The 15,640-nt window shown below is 43.2% G+C and overlaps 1 protein-coding gene across 3 annotated transcripts in view; it reads right to left on the bottom strand.

Annotated features, from left to right (window-relative positions):
- The window catches only part of CREB3L2 (cAMP responsive element binding protein 3 like 2), an 87,610-nt gene that overhangs the window by 10,290 nt on the left and 61,680 nt on the right, over positions 1 to 15,640 (bottom strand). For 2 of the 3 annotated variants that reach the window (XR_011048224.1, XM_068401364.1), the window contains exons 4-8: positions 14,559 to 14,646; positions 12,224 to 12,405; positions 11,412 to 11,558; positions 8,495 to 8,553; positions 7,066 to 7,134 (exon numbers count right to left, since the gene is read on the bottom strand). Coding sequence is in view for 2 of the 3 variants with exons in the window: in XM_068401364.1 (XP_068257465.1) it covers positions 7,066 to 7,134; positions 8,495 to 8,553; positions 11,412 to 11,558; positions 12,224 to 12,405; positions 14,559 to 14,646 (545 nt within the window). In the remaining variant the exon portion in view is untranslated. The remainder of the gene's footprint in view (positions 1 to 7,065; positions 7,135 to 8,494; positions 8,554 to 11,411; positions 11,559 to 12,223; positions 12,406 to 14,558; positions 14,647 to 15,640) is intronic. The other variant, XM_068401365.1, reaches the window with a different exon arrangement.

The following is a 15,640-nucleotide window of genomic DNA, read 5'->3' as shown; positions in this document are numbered from 1 at the left end:
CCTGTACAGTGGTTTGGACCACATGCTGGACCACTTTCAAAGAGATGGTCTTAAAGCCAGGCGTAGGCACACACTCCATTTCTCAAATTAATTTATTAAAGCACTTTATTGCTACTTGCTAAATCCGCCAGGAGTCGACAAAAAACACAGATGCCTGAAATGGCTACTCTGAGGTCCAACCACAACGGTAGTTCTTTTGTGGTTGGCTGGAGTCAACAGTCCCAGATCGGGAAGATATTCTTCTGTCTTTCTGGTCATTTTTTCTTCTGCTGTATCATCGATTACTACAGTCAGGATACTAGTCATTTAAATGGGAAATGATCACAAAGAATGATTGATACAGGGTTTTCACAGCAGTTTTCATTTTGTTGTCATTAAAGCTTTTTAACAGACAAGGAGTAACCCAAATGTTTGTCCTCGACACAAACATAGTAGAATTTTGCATCAAGATTTTAACCTTGCTGTTTGTTTCCAGTTTTATTTTTTACTTCTACTGTAAGTCTCGCAACCTATTGCAGAGGGTAGCTCCCACAGAACTCCAGACAACAGCTTTGGAAGCTGTGACGTCAGATAGTAAAGCAAGAGGCAAGGTCAAGATGTCAGAGAAAACAGAAGGATTATTTTAAGATCAAACTAGCTAAAAGCTAATTGTAGGACAGACCCAGAGGTGCCTTCTCAGCTCAATATACACTTGTCTGCCTATTATTATAGATTTTTTTAATCATTGATGCTCATTGCTAATTAGGGTTTAATGAATTCAAGGACTTCAGCAATGCATTCTGAAACGAGCACAAGGCATGCTCACAGCACAGATTTATCTGGGCCAGCAGATCTTTCTCAACTTATTAAGGAAGGATGTTTTGCATGCTCTTGAGAGCATGGTCTAGTCTGCAACTCAATATTTAAAAGAAGAAAGTGATTTGTCTAATTCAGTCCTTTATTCACTATTAGAGAGACTATTAGAGAGACCACAGGCAAATTAAGGGATAAAACACGTAAATGAGACCATCCTAATTCCCTGCTCCCTTCTGCATCTCTCCCCAGTTCCTCCTCACATCCACTACATGGCATAGGGTTCACAAAGACTTGCGCACGTGGTATATATCATTTTCCAGCACAGAACGTGCTGCATAGAGTATTCCCACCATATGCCACCAGTTAGGTTATACAACAATGCCTTTTTAAGCCTGCAATTTCTGTGCTATTATAGAAGACTAAATCTTTCCCCCGTTTCAGGCCTGAGTCACTGGGCTCAACACAGAACAGCTCTGCAGAGCGAGGAGGAAGGAGCTCTCCTCCTCCCCAGCTCGGGGGCTGGCAGCAGCAGCAGCCTTGAAATGCTGATCATTTTTGCCACTTTTTGTGGAGGAGTCAGGGAGAAAACAGCTAATGGCTGGTGAGGAAATCAACAGAGAAGAGACAATTCTCCTCATTTTGCTCGTCTCTGCCTTTTTCTGTCCAATTTAAAAAGAACTGCTGGGCAGAGTGGGCCCAGAGACCTGATTTCAAAACACTCTCTTTTTGGAAAGCATGATTAGGCAGGTATTCTGAGGTCTCCTATACACAGAGAAAGACTAATCCTCCACCTTATTTACCAACTACTTTCACATAAACTGTCTTTCTCCCCCAAGTCATTTATCTGTTTAAGCAGAGCTACTGTCTTCTCAGCAGACAACGACTGAGTGCTGGGAGCTGACAGGCTACAGGTGCATTTTCAAACTAAGAGCAAGAGCTGAGGCAAGAGCAAGAAACAAGTTTCTTTGTTCTGAGATGATACCAGTTTACCCTGCTATAGCCGAAATGGGGCACTCTTTGGTGCTTTTATTCTCTATTTGCTTCTGGAATGGTGGAAGATTGGATTCTGAGGTCAAAAGATCTCACAGAATCACAGAATGTTAGGGATTGGAAGGGACCTCGAAAGATCATCTAGTCCAATCCCCCTGCCGGAGCAGGATTACCTACATCATATCACACAAGAACGTGTCCAGGCGGGTTTTGAATGTCTCCAGAGAAGGAGACTCCACAACCTCTCTGGGCAGCCTGGTGCAGTGTTCAGTTACCCTCACCGTAAAGAAGTTTTTCCTCATATTTATGTGGAACCTTCTGTGTTCCAGCTTGCACCCATTGCCCCTTGTCCTGTCAAGGGATGTCACTGAGAAGAGCCTGGCTCCATTCTCATGACACTTGCCCTTTACATATTTATAAACATTAATGAGGTCACCCCTCAGTCTCCTCTTCTCCAAGCTAAAGAGACCCAGCTCCCTCAGCCTCTCCTCATAAGGGAGATGTTCCACCCCCTTTCCATGCAAAAGCTCCTTTCCATGCAAAAGCTCCTTTCCATGCAAAAGCTCCTTTCCATGCAAAAGCTGCCTTCGTTGTTACTGGACAGCTGCAGGAATGATCTGGACTAAGAGAAGGAAAAGGAGCAGCTCTCTGCTCTGCAGAACAGGGACTTATGTTAAACTAAGATGCTCCCTCTGAATATCAGCAGGAAGGCCATGAATGCTTTTAGTGAAACACACTGCCTATGGCTAAGTCCTAACCGGAGAAAATGCAATCCCAAGGCAGCATGCATAAAGGGGTTTGCACCTACAGGGATTATTTTCACTGCGTCTGACACATTTCCCAGTGATATTCAATTAGAGGGTCACCTCCGTAGGAGGTGTGAACGTGCTTTCACGCTTTTCCCTGCCAATGGAAGCACCTCATAGGAAAGCTGTAAAGTAACTGAAGACTCCTGCTCTCCCTTCCACACACTGCCAGCAAATTCACTCTGCCTGTGATGTCTTGTTTTCGTGTGCACATTCACGTATTAATCTTCAGAAGAGCCCCTTTCACTGTTGAAGTACGGAATAAGTCAAGGCTTCCTCCCCTCTGCTTCCAGTGCACTTTGATTAAGGAGAAGAAACTTGTCATCCCAGGACCTAGCCACCCGATAGGCTTCCTCAATTCAGTATTTATGTTTAAAATCCAACACCGATTTAAACAAAAAAGACAGCTTCTAGGGGACACCAAACACTGTTTATTTTGATCAAGATTTTACAGAGAATTTTCAGAGAATCTACTTTGTGAGGAACAAAACCTAATTTTGATAAGGAGAAAGAAAAAATATTCTGTCTTCCAACTTTACACACAGATTCCTTCTCTGCCTGTCCTATTTGTAAGAAAGAGAGCAAATCCCAAAGTAAGGTTTTCACTGAAAGACCAGAATACCTCAAAGCAGAAAAAAATGCACAATTTTTCATCAAAGATTTTTCAGCATAAAAAAACCTGTGCTGTTGCTTTGAAAACAAGGAGTCGCTCCAGGGCTGCCAAGCTTTGTCACTTATTATAAGGGTGGTCTGAAATGAAGTGCAAGATATCTCATTGCAACTTAAATCCAAATCCTTCACACCTTGAAAATGACTTCGTAAAATTACTTTACCAGCCTCAAATTAAGGAACAGCCATGGAAATCAGTGAAGTCTGGCAGCTTTGGTGCCAATAAACCCTTAGTGGGTCAGACTGATATGCAACTCGATCTTTAGGTGACTGGGGATTGTAACAATAGCTTGAGCGGGAGCACGAGAAATGAAAGAACATCCCAATTGTATTTGTAAAGCCATTGCCTTTAAGGTGCCTGTCAGAGTGGAGACCTATATAACTTGCTAGTCATTACTCCACAGGAGCAACTCTAGCACCTACTTGCATGCATTGTCCATGTGTGAAACTCTCAACCATATGCTAACTGGATACTATGTCTATGATTTCTCCAGGAAAAGCGATCATCAATATATTTATAAACACAGACTCAAAAGAAGTGAAAAGCTAAAGTACCTCTCATATATCATACACAGTACCAGATGTTTCAACACTATCTTTAAGCCCAAACAGCCATGGCTCCCAGCTAGACGACGCTGGTGTCAGAGACCATATTCAACCCCCTAGATCACTGGCAGTTTCTGCCTTCGGTCCCAGTGCCAGAAGGTGACTGGATCAAGCCTTCTTGGTGACTGGGACAAGTCAGTTCAACTCTCGGTGCCAGCTTCTCACACCCTTTGCTTTCTAAGACAGCAGTGCCTCACATGTTCAGACGCTACTCAACCAATGAGAGCCTGGCTCAGTTGTGGCTACAAGACATAAGAGATATGCATGTAATAATGTGCTTCCTTAGTTTTGAGAAAACTGCCTAGAAAGGAACTTGGATGGGTTTCTTTTAAGAGACTGAGTCACATAAATTAGGAGAGGAAACATATGCTAGTGGTTCTAATACTAAGATGCCAAAAATGCTGCAGTCACCCACTCAGAGTAATGAGAATTAAAAACTCCCCTGCATCTTGAACCCCAGCCTCCTGCCTTGCCTTTTAAGATGCATAAACATCAAGGGAGATGCTTCTGGATGCAAAGGTTTTAACCACACTTGCACCTTTTACATTACATCTTTTCAGATCCAGAATTTCAGGCTAAGGCAGGCTCTCAGGGAAGATTCTTCTAAACTTTTTCATGTTACTGAGAATAATGTATGAAGATGTTTACCAAAAGGAATTCCAGTGTTTCCATGGTTTGGAGCCAGATTTTTAAATGTAAGCAGGGTTCTCCTGAAGTCTCAGGTATGTATCTGTGAAAAATGTGTTCTATATATAGAATAACATGCTCTAAAAAACTGATTGTACATACTGAAAGGGAACTCTGCTGTTCAATAGTTGTATGTTTTGGAAATCGCACTTCAGTTCCTCTCAACTACAGCCAGACTACAAAAACATGATACTGACTGATAGCACATACATGTGCATGAACTTTTTGGTAAGCAGCTATAGCCCAATTTTCCAACAAGGTAAAAAAACAACTTTGTCTTCATCCACACTGAATGCATGGATATTTATACACGTAATCACAGCTCTTATTTTCCTGTTATGTTTCTTCCACTCTTACAAATTTTCACAACAAAAGAACAGCTCTAATGTTTGTAGATCTACTTTTAGATAAGACCTTCAATGACATTTTCATTCTTGATTGCACTGAACACTCAAAGTTGCAACTAAAGTCAACTGGGGCTCTGCTTTGGGCATATTAAATAAGATACATGTATGTATGACTGTGTGTTAGGTACTTGGAGAAATGAAGTCCTAAACATCTAAATTTGGGCATTCAAGATTAAACTGACTGCATAATTTTGACCATCACTGCTTTGAACTTTGATTCCTGACTGTACGTAAGAGATGGAAGTATAGGATGCTGCGAAGACAAGTTCTGAAACATCTGAACAGTTTCTGGATGCCACATCAAGGCTCTGTGCAAATACCAATGGGGAAACCAGAAATTTTGAATTCACCATAGGAAGTGGATAATATACATTAAACAAGGGCCTGGAACCATTCTCTGAATGAGACAGTTGCACAATTATACACTAAATAAGAAAAGTGGCTCTTTAGGGTTAAGGTGAAAAAAACCATACGTGGTATGTTACATAATTCAGGCTTGATGAAAGCAGGCACTTTCTCAGTACCTCAATTTGAAGCCTTAACAGATTTTAGGTAGAGTTTGTAACTAAATAGCCAAAACAGCATCACCGTGAACTACAAGAATTTCTGTGCAGAGGGACAGAAACATCTGCTTCTCTGCAGGAGATTACAAATCAATATCGATGCTATTGCAGAGGGAAGAAAACAATGCAACTCATCTCACATGCCCAGAGTATGAAGGATTCGGAGATAATATCACTTAGCTAAATATTTTTAGAGTGTTTAGCATGACAGAATTAAGATCATCAAATAATAGAGAAGATGCTAAAGGTCCTGTCTAAAAGGATGAACAATACCAACAAAGCTGTTCTCATGACTGCATCCACAACAGCTCTGAGATGAAAACAGCTGGCCAAATTTAGCTGAACTGGGGAGAAAACTCTCTAAGCTTGACAGCATGTTGTCCCTGAGTGGTTCATCCACAGCTGCACCTTTCCTTAGAGCAGCTGGCTTCAGCACCTCCTGGGACAGATCCTGGGAGAGAAAACCCTACTCTACATCTACAGAACAATTCCTGGTTCTTTTATGTAAAACCCTGGAGGAAGATACAGGAGGCATAGAAATGGCTTGGCTCTCTTCAAACAAGCAGCAGATGTCTTTATGCATGAACAGTGTGTGGGAGAGTCTCCAGCAGTGCTACAGGGTCTGGCTCCATGAAATTAGAGATTGGATCCAGAGATTAGAAACAACACATGCCTCTCAATTAGCAATACATTGGCTGCCAGACAAGCTCTAGGGCTGTTTTCCATGATCATGGGTCTTATCTTCAAATCCCAGCCTCCTCCTACACTTCAGTGTTACCATCATGTTCAATGGTAATATTCAACCATCACTACAAATGCCTCTAACTAGAAGGTGTTAACAGTGGGCTTACCTAGTACCTACTCATTGGAATTTGCCATCATTAGAGAACACACCAAGCATAAGCCATGACTAACACTCCACTCTCAGCTAACACCCGATTAAAAGCTCAGCTACTGAACATTTTCTGCCATGTGTCCTTTGAGAAAGCCACCATTGAGTCACCCATTTCTTCAGAAACGAAGAAACAAGAAGTTGATTTTCCCCCTCCAAATGAAATTCTGGGGTGTGAGATGGTTAGAAGGGTGCACAATAATTGCACTGACATCTAGTAGTCCAGAAGGAACTGGTAATGACTCTTGAGCTTCAGCACTGTAATTTCTGGCAGCGTCATGCTCCTGGTCAAGGTCTCCTCCCAAAAGAGTCTTTCACTAAATAAAGACAATCCAGAGAGTTGGTCTGTAGTTTTTTGTTTGTTATGTACCACTAATCAGGTTTCCTTGGGCAGTGGAAGAACTCAAAGAGTGCCAAAAGGTTTCTCAAGCACACCACAGGCTAGGGAAACAGTTTAAGACCTGACATCAAAGTCTCTATGCTTTACATCACACTGCAGTCATGATAATTGGCCTTCCTCATCTGTCTTTGACATTAACCAGATCAGATACAGCTATTCTTCACATTTTAATTGATCTCTCAACTTCCAGATTTTCACTTTTCACTGTAATATCATGCTACAGTTTTGTTTTATTCCTTTTGTACCTTACCTGTTAGTATTCTCCAGGACTTCTACCTTCTTACGCAGCTCACTATTTTCATTTGAACAAGTCTCAACTCTGGAGACAGCACAAGGAAAGAAAGAGGAATGTAAAAAATCAGTCATTTATTAAACTTGCTTTCACAGAGCACTCTATGATCTTGCCTATATTTAATGAAAAGTTACACCAGCAAATTTTAGTCATAATCTTTAATCATACTTCATGGTGTAAAAGACATTGCAAAAGATACTACTAGCTGTGGAGCACCTGCTTACAGTGCTCAACTACATCCCAGCAGGTTCCGCTCATTCAGGATGGGCTGTAACTACTTTTTGCCCCTTGAAATAGCAACAGCAAAGACCTTGCTCAGACTTTCTCTGTGAATCAGGCCATGGGACAGATACTTTAAATGTCACAGAACATGCAACATTGTTGCTGTTAGCGAGTATTTTGTGCAAAGGTGTTCAACGTGTGCATTTCATTGCTAGGATGAGGCACCAAGCAATTCAGCGAATGCCAGGCTTCTGAAACCAAACCCTCAAATTTGAAGTTTAGGTAGGTTAATAAGCTAGAAGGATTCATTTCCAAGAGACTGCTCACTTCCACACTGCCCCTGGAAACCCCCTAAGCTAAAGTTGGTTATCATATGACATGCCACATAAGAGGTCCACGTAAAAATATGGGACTCATAAAAGACAAACATGACCAGCCAGAATAGCTTCAAGAAGGAAAAAGGTGAAGGGCAACAGCTTTGGTATCTGTAGGTATATGGTGGAATTTCATAAGAGTAACTCTGAGAAAACAAGACTCATCCACAAAGAGATAAGAAGAAAAAAAAAATTACATCAAGGATATCACCAAAGATGGTACAAGGGGCTTAACAGATCCATCTGGTGAAATGCATAAGAGAAATACTAGAATACTTGTCTGTTGGAAGAAAGATTAACTTGGGATATAAACCACTAACTGGGAGTTTGGCTCCTTCTTGCTAAAGGAAGTCGATGGGTCACATGCTGTTTTCCCAAGTCTTGCTTATTTTCCCAGGCGGTCTTATTTCACCCACTTCCTACTTCCTTCTCCATCTGCACTAGAAGACAGAATGTATTCACTCTGAATCCACCTTTCCCTGGACACTGCCTACCCACTAGGCCAACAGAGTTGCATGAGGGGGAGGCTGATAGCAGATGGCTCTTGCCTTATTTAAGGTTTAAAGTCTTTATCGGCATGTTAGCAACATGCTGGAGGTAGACACAGTTACGAATTCAGCACCCCAGCACACGTACAAGCAGAAGCCAGAAGGGCCTTTTCTCAGTCACAACCACGAGATGGCAGCTGGAACTTGGAGCATGAAACAGTCCCAGCATCAACAGCTGGATCCCTTCCCAGTCCAGCAACTAATGCTATTGGCCTGCTCGAAACAGGAAGGAGGCTGGCTTACTTTTTTTCCAGACTGTCCATGTATTCTTTCTTTTTTCTTCTGCTTTCCTGGGCAGAGATCTAAGGAAAAAGGAAGAAAAACACCAAATATTTGCACAGAAAAAAAAGCATCAGATATGAATTAATAAACTGGTAAAAAGCCCTGACATTATTAGATTCAAGCCTCCATACTGTTCTTATTTTTATTGCTGGCAAGCAAAGCACTGACTTGGTCTGTTTCCACATCCTGAAGCAAGACTGCTCCTCTCAATAGAAGGAAAAAGATCTTTCCCTGCTCTTACAGAACTAACCTTAAAAAGTAAATCGGATTCATCTGTAGAGAATATCCTAGGACAAATACTAAAAGATGATCCCAGGACAATGCCCTACATCTGAGAGAGGAAAAGCCCATGCATGTGCTAGAAAGCAGCTTTGTAGAAAAAGACTTGGGGGTCCTGATGAACAAGTCAAACATAAGTCAGCGATGTGCCCCTGTAGCAAAAGCGGCCAACCATATCCAGTCTACATTAACAAGATTGTAGCTAGTAGGTCAAGAGAAGTGGTTCTTCCCCTCTATTCAGCGCCTGCAAGACCACAGTTGAGTACAGGGTCTAGTTTGTGGCTCTGAAATAAATACTGTGGATGTACAGAAGCAAGTTCAGCACTCCTATAATAAGCGTGCTGGAGCACATGACATATGAGGTGTATTGGGTTTGTGAGGCCAAGTTTTGGTAGCGGGGGCGCTACAGGGGTGGCTTCTGTGAGAAGCTGCTAGAAGCTTCCCCCATGTCCAACAGAGACAATGCCAGCCAGCTCCAAGATGGACCCGTCACTGGCCAAGGCTGAGCCTGTCAGCTACGGTGGTAACGTCTCTGTGATAACAGATTTAACAAGGGGAAAAAAACCACCTGTGCAATTGCAGACGGAGAGAGGAGAATATGTGACAGAAACAACTCTGCAGACACCCAGGTCAGTGAAGAAGGAGGGGGAGGAGGTGCTCCAGGTGCCAGAGCAGAGATTCCCTTGCAGCCTGTGGTGAAGACCATGGTGAGGCAGGCTGTCCCCCTGCAGCCCATGGAGGTTAATGGCGGAGCAGATATCCACCTGCACCCTGCCAGAGCAGGTGGATGCCTGAAGGAGTCTGTGACCCCATGGAGAGCCCGTGCTGGAGCAGGCTCCATGGCCCCATGAAGAGAGGAGCCCACACTGGAGCAGGTCTGCTGGCAGGACTTGTGACCCATGCTGAAGCAGCCTGTTCCTGACCCCGTGGAAGGGACCCACACTGGAGCAGTTCGTGAAGAACTGTAGCCTGTGGGAAGGACTCATGTTGGAGAAGTTCGTGGAGGACTGTCTCCCGTGGGAGGGACCCCACGCTGGAGCAGGGGAAGAGTGTGAGCAGTCCTTCCCGAGGAAGAAGGAGTAGCGGAGACAACACGTGATGAACTGACCGCAACCCCCATTCCCCATCCCCCTGTGCTGCTCGGGGGGGGAGGAGGTAGAGAAATCAGGAGTGAAGTTGAGCCCAGGAAGAAGGGAGTGGGCGGGGAAGATGTTTTTAAGATTTGTTTCTAATTCTCGTTATCCTACTCTGATTTGATTGGTAATAAATGAACCTAATTTCCCCAAGTTGAGTGTGTTTTGCCCATGACAATAATTGGTGGGTGATCTCTCCCTGTCCTTATCTCGACCCACAAGCCTTTTGTTATATTTTCTCTCCCCTGTCCAGCTGAGGAGGGGGAGTGATAGAGTGGCTTTGGTGGGCACCTGGCACCCAGCCAGAGTCAACCCACCACATCAGGAAAGGCAAAGAAAGCTGGGTTTGTTCAAATTTAAGAAGAGAAGGCTAAGGAGGGAATCCTATTGCTGTCTTGTGTAGCGAAGATGATGTCAGAGTCTTTTCAGAGGCATACAGCAAAATGGCAAGAGGCATCAGATACAAGTTGCAACAAGGGAAATTCCAATTAGATGTTAAGAATTCTATTTATTTGGTTTTACCATGAGAGTGACCTAGTATGGGAACAGGTTGCCCAGAGATGCTGGGGACTCTTCAGCCTTTGAGACAGTAAAATGTGACTGGACAAGTCCCTGAGCAACTTGATCTAAGCTGACCCTGCTTTCAAAGCAAGGAGTTGGACCAAAGGACCTCCAGAGATCCCTTCCAATATAAATGACTCTGATTATATGAAAGTAGTATATAAAATCATAGAATCATTTTGGTTGGAAAGGACCTTTAAGATCATCAAGTCTAACCATTAACCTAAATGCACACGGTAATTTTCAAAAATTTTGAAAAAATATATTACAAGACCAAATTCCAATTCAGTGTAGGCAAATCTACACCTCTATCTGCAAAACCAGTAACAGAATGCATTAACCTTCAAAGACGTGCTAATATCCCCTAAAACAAGTGAGCTAGCCAGGTTTGAAGAAAAATGCTTTCCTCCCTATCACTAGCTCTTCCCCATGTTGAAAGAAAGAAAAGACTTGTAGGGCATTTCACAGCCTTGGTATCAACCATTCATTTAAAGGTCACGGAATTCAGTGATCAAAAGACTAGGGCACTGAAATACACAGTCAGATTTCAAAACATGAAACAGTGGAAAAGAACACCTTCATCACCATGGAAAGAACACAGAGGTCTTTGCCTACCATAAGGGTAGGATTGTACTCTTTTTAAAATGGAGCCAAGCAACAGCAACTTGATACCCTGCTTGCTAAATACTCTATTGTTCACGTGTTCAGGTAAAAACCTAGACAGAGGGACACTGTCACAGTGACAGACAATTTGATGGATGTGTTTAGGAACAAAGAAAAACACTTTGTTATAAGACACCTTATAGCATTCAACAGTACCACAGACCATCACTGCAGAATTGTTGCAGCATTTTTTTAAATGAAAGATGAGTATGAATTACCCAGCAAAGCTAATTAACATTTACCTTATTCTTTATTTTCCTGCGGATTTTTTTCAGCACTTTCTCCTCTGCTTTTGTCAGGGGCAGTTTGGTAGGGATTGGGTATCCCTCTGCTATCAGAGTCCTCTTCTCCTCCTCTGTCAGGATGAGTGGGCCAGTCCCCTGTAATTTCTGCAAGCATTATAGAAGTGAAATAATGTAACAGTAAGTGCACACAGCCCCAGAGAAAAGGGTGTTAGGGAAGAGAGGCAGCAGCTCTCCCACTTCAGAGAGGACTCTGCCCAGTAACACAGCAGCCTCTTGCAATTGGGAATGCGTGGAAGGGGAGGACTTTTTAGATAGCTTCCATTCAGAGACTGAACCTTTGGGACAGGATTCCCTTAAAACAGTTGTTCCCGGCCCAGCCCTGCACACACTGAGGCCAATAGTAAAAATTCCCTTGGCTCAAACAGGGAAAGAGACAAATAAGAAGCACTACTGAAATTCCCTCCCTAAAGATCACCACTTGCTTTCAACAAGACAAGAGGACAGATGCAGATCTGCCTGGGACAGGTTAACCCAGCAGGGCTGGGCCCTAATGCAAAACACAATCCATGGTGGGAGAAACCTAATAACACTGTTGAACCCTGTCTCAACTTAGAGAAGCACATGCTGTTCTCTGTGGGAACAGAACACACCAGCGAGCAAGAATTACTGGATCTGCAGATTTGACCAGAGATGGGTTCATCTAAAAACAACAGCAAGTTAGCAAATCCATGGCAAAAACAGTCATTTAAAAAAAAAAAAAAAAAAAGACGACAGATAGATAGATGCTGGAAAAAGCCAGTGCAACTTACATGTGGTGCAGTCAGGAGAGGGGAATTGGAGAGCGCTGAAGCTGCCCGCGATGTCACTTTAGCCGTGGCTTGTAGTTGGATTGGGCTTGAAGGAGGGAGCGATCTAGCTGGGCTCTGCCCTCCTTCAGAGTCACTGCCATGGCTGCTGGGAGGGGTTGGAGGCAAATGCAGGGGATCCACTGCTAAATAGCAAGAGAGACATATAACATAAGGCTTTGAGGTGCTGATTTAAATTTCCACTAGAGCCACCACCACCACCACCCAGTTTCCAAGACTAAGACTCTCTGCTAAAAAATGGATCAAGCAAAAGTGGCAACTCAGAAAATTTTCAGAGCATGCAGGTCTCCAAAGGAGGAATGAAACGCAACAGCTATCTTTAGGTTCAACAGACAAAACAGGGCTCTGCACATATGCTTCAGTCATTTCTACCTACACTTCAGCTTCTCCAAATGCTCTGAGGTTTAAGTATAGCCCTCCAGTACAAGTCCCCTGTCCCTGGGAAACCACATTAACAGAGGGCTCTGAGCCATCATGCTTTCTCCCCGAAAACAATAATCTTTCCTAACTTTGCTGTGGATTAAACAAATCATCAGTATTTTTCATGAGAAGGTATCACATCCAAGGTGTCATATGAATAGGGAGGGGAGAGATTCTGTGATTCTGTGATTCCGTGACATCCATTGACAGGACAAGGGGCAATGGGTGCAAGCTGGAACACAGGAGGTTCCACATAAATATGAGGAAAAACTTCTTTACGGTGAGGGTGACCGAACACTGGAACAGGCTGCCCAGAGAGGTTGTGGAGTCTCCTTCTCTGGAGACATTCAAAACCCGCCTGGACGCGTTCCTGTGTGATATGGTCTAGGCAATCCTGCTCCGGCAGGGGGATTGGACTAGATGATCTTTCGAGGTCCCTTCCAATCCCTAACATTCTGTGATTCTGTGTGTGATTCTGTGATTCTGTGTGTGTGTGAAATAGTCTACATCCTAAGAACGTGGTTTTGCACAACTGGGAGGAAGTGATAACCTAGTGACAGCAAAGACTTTAATGTGCTGATGGAGCAGGAGTAGCTTAGGCAACCACCACAGGAACCTCACATTGTGCTATCCAGGGCCATAAGCTAATTTCTACTGCACTTGCAGCCAAAAGAACCTGTGCTAGAATTGGCAAGCAAAGTGCTGCTTATGACCAAATAGGTCTGGACCAAGAGAAACAGGGCTATGTCTCATCTACTCATATTACACAGACAATTTAGCAGATGTCCAAAACGGCCATAACTAGGTAATTTTTTTCTCTGAGATAAATTTACAGCAATGAAAATTGGGAGTAGGAAGATACAGGGCTGAATTTGCCACCTTCCACTTCTGTTATACTTTGCAAATTTGAGTTGGAAAGATCAAATGGGCAGTGGGGGAGGAAGGAAGAAAAACAGTAACAAAAAAACCCCTATTATATATGAGCTCTTTTGTCTAGCATCTTAACTCTAGTAGTTGCCAGAAGAAAATACACAGTTGAAAAACAGCAAGGCCCTTAATCCCACAAATTGAGCAATCAAATCTATACTCTGGTTTAAGATATAGCCTCCCTTTTCCCACCTGCTACATCATTTGCTTCTCTCCCCAGAGCAGTTCTACTTACCTACACAAATGAATTCCTTAACAGAGTATCAAGTGTTCCTAACTGAGATGCAGTTATCTGCTCAAATTTCAGCCCAAATATTTGGCTCTTTCAAACTTTCCTTGGGTTGACAGATTATGTGTCACAAAACCTTGTTTAACTTCCAGGGCAGGGATCATTGCTGCTCCTTCCTCATGTATAGATTAGAGCCAAGGGGTCCTGGGGGTTCTTAAAAACCTCTGTTAAAACTAACAAGCTACAAACAGATGCACCTAACTTTTAATTTCAGACAAACTCACATCTTCGCTTTTGTATCAGAGGTTAAAATGGTAAAGTTTCCACTTATGCTCTCTGTGTTTTCTATGCTTTAGTTAAGTCCCCTCAAACTGATTTCTCTTCCAGCCTAAATAATCCCGGACTTTAAAGATTCAGGCTCCCTCCAGCATCTGTACAATTGTTAATATGCTACAGACAAAAAGGGATCATTTGCTTTGTGATGAGCAAGGCAAAAAAAAAAAAAAAAAAAAAAAAAACCACATAAATGGGTCAGAGAGAGGCTGGCTCTTCAGCAGCCTGAGTTGAATCCCTAGAAGGCAACAGCTTCAGCCTAAAGATTAACATGGTGAACAACGAAGCCAAATGTTTAATTGGGGTAAAGTACATTCGTTGTGCATTCTGGTCATCTCCCCCTGCATTTTGGGTTGGTAATTAACAGACCTTCCTTAGAAGAGAGGTTCAGGAACTGATCCACTTCATGGGGCTCCAATTTAATCTCTGGAAGAACTTTCTGGCTCAGTGGTTTCATCTAGGAAAGAGAAATTAACAACATGAAAATCCAAAGCGCACAAAAATCTTAATAGAAGGATACAAGGATGACTTCTCCATAAATGGAGAGGTTTCCCTTTCCTCCTGCTCTGCTACAGGCAAAGCTTTAACTGCTTCACACAGTTTGCTAAACCAGGCTACAGAGAATACTGCCCTGACTACTCCCACTGTAGCTTTTCTTACTACTATATTTAGCTAAATAAAAGATTACGCCTCAAAGATGACATTTCAGACTGAAAGCTAGCATGCAACCCACTCAAATTACTTCTCTTAGCCACAGAGCTGCCGCTAGGATTTGCCGGACCGCACAGTCTGTTTGAGCGAGATAGAAACACTCCTGGCAGTGGGGGAGAGCCTGTTCAAGACCATTGTCGTCTGGGAGCAAGAGCAAGGTGCCAGTCACTGACCACCAGATTATTGGACCCAAGTTCATTTCATGGTGCGGAGGAGCAGGAAGAGACAGTCATGACTGACTGAAGTTTGGAAGACATCTGGCTTGCCCTGTTGACATGGCTGGGGCACCACGCTGCCAAGCTGTTGCCTAGAGTCTGCCTGAATGCTATAGTCCCAGGTTTGAGGAAGTCAGTCTGGCACATCAGCATGCCCACTGCAGCCAAAATCTCTCTCAATAGCCTGTGTAACTAATCTGTGTAATGGTAATGAGCCACCAGCTAGTCCCAATATACTCTTTGCAAATCATGGCATCCTAAGCTACAGCAGGACTATATAAGAGGATTATGGGAAACCTGTGTTCAATTTTTTCAGTTTCTCATAAAATAATTTCTGTTGTACATATTTCTGATCCACATCCAAATGGAAACATTTATTTTCAGCATATACGAACTCCACCCGGCCTGGACTGACATCACACCCTGGGAACTGAGAACAGTCATGCTTCTTCCTTCACTGACAGGGGACTCTGGTGAGCCATCAGCTGCTGCAGTTCATTCTCCTTAACTCAACCACAGCCAAAC

The sequence above is a fragment of the Nyctibius grandis genome, chromosome 5 (assembly GCF_013368605.1).
Source record: "Nyctibius grandis isolate bNycGra1 chromosome 5, bNycGra1.pri, whole genome shotgun sequence".
Taxonomy (NCBI): Eukaryota; Metazoa; Chordata; class Aves; order Nyctibiiformes; family Nyctibiidae; genus Nyctibius; species Nyctibius grandis.
Note: the sequence above shows the minus strand (reverse complement) of the source record. Positions and strands in the feature narration are given on the sequence as shown.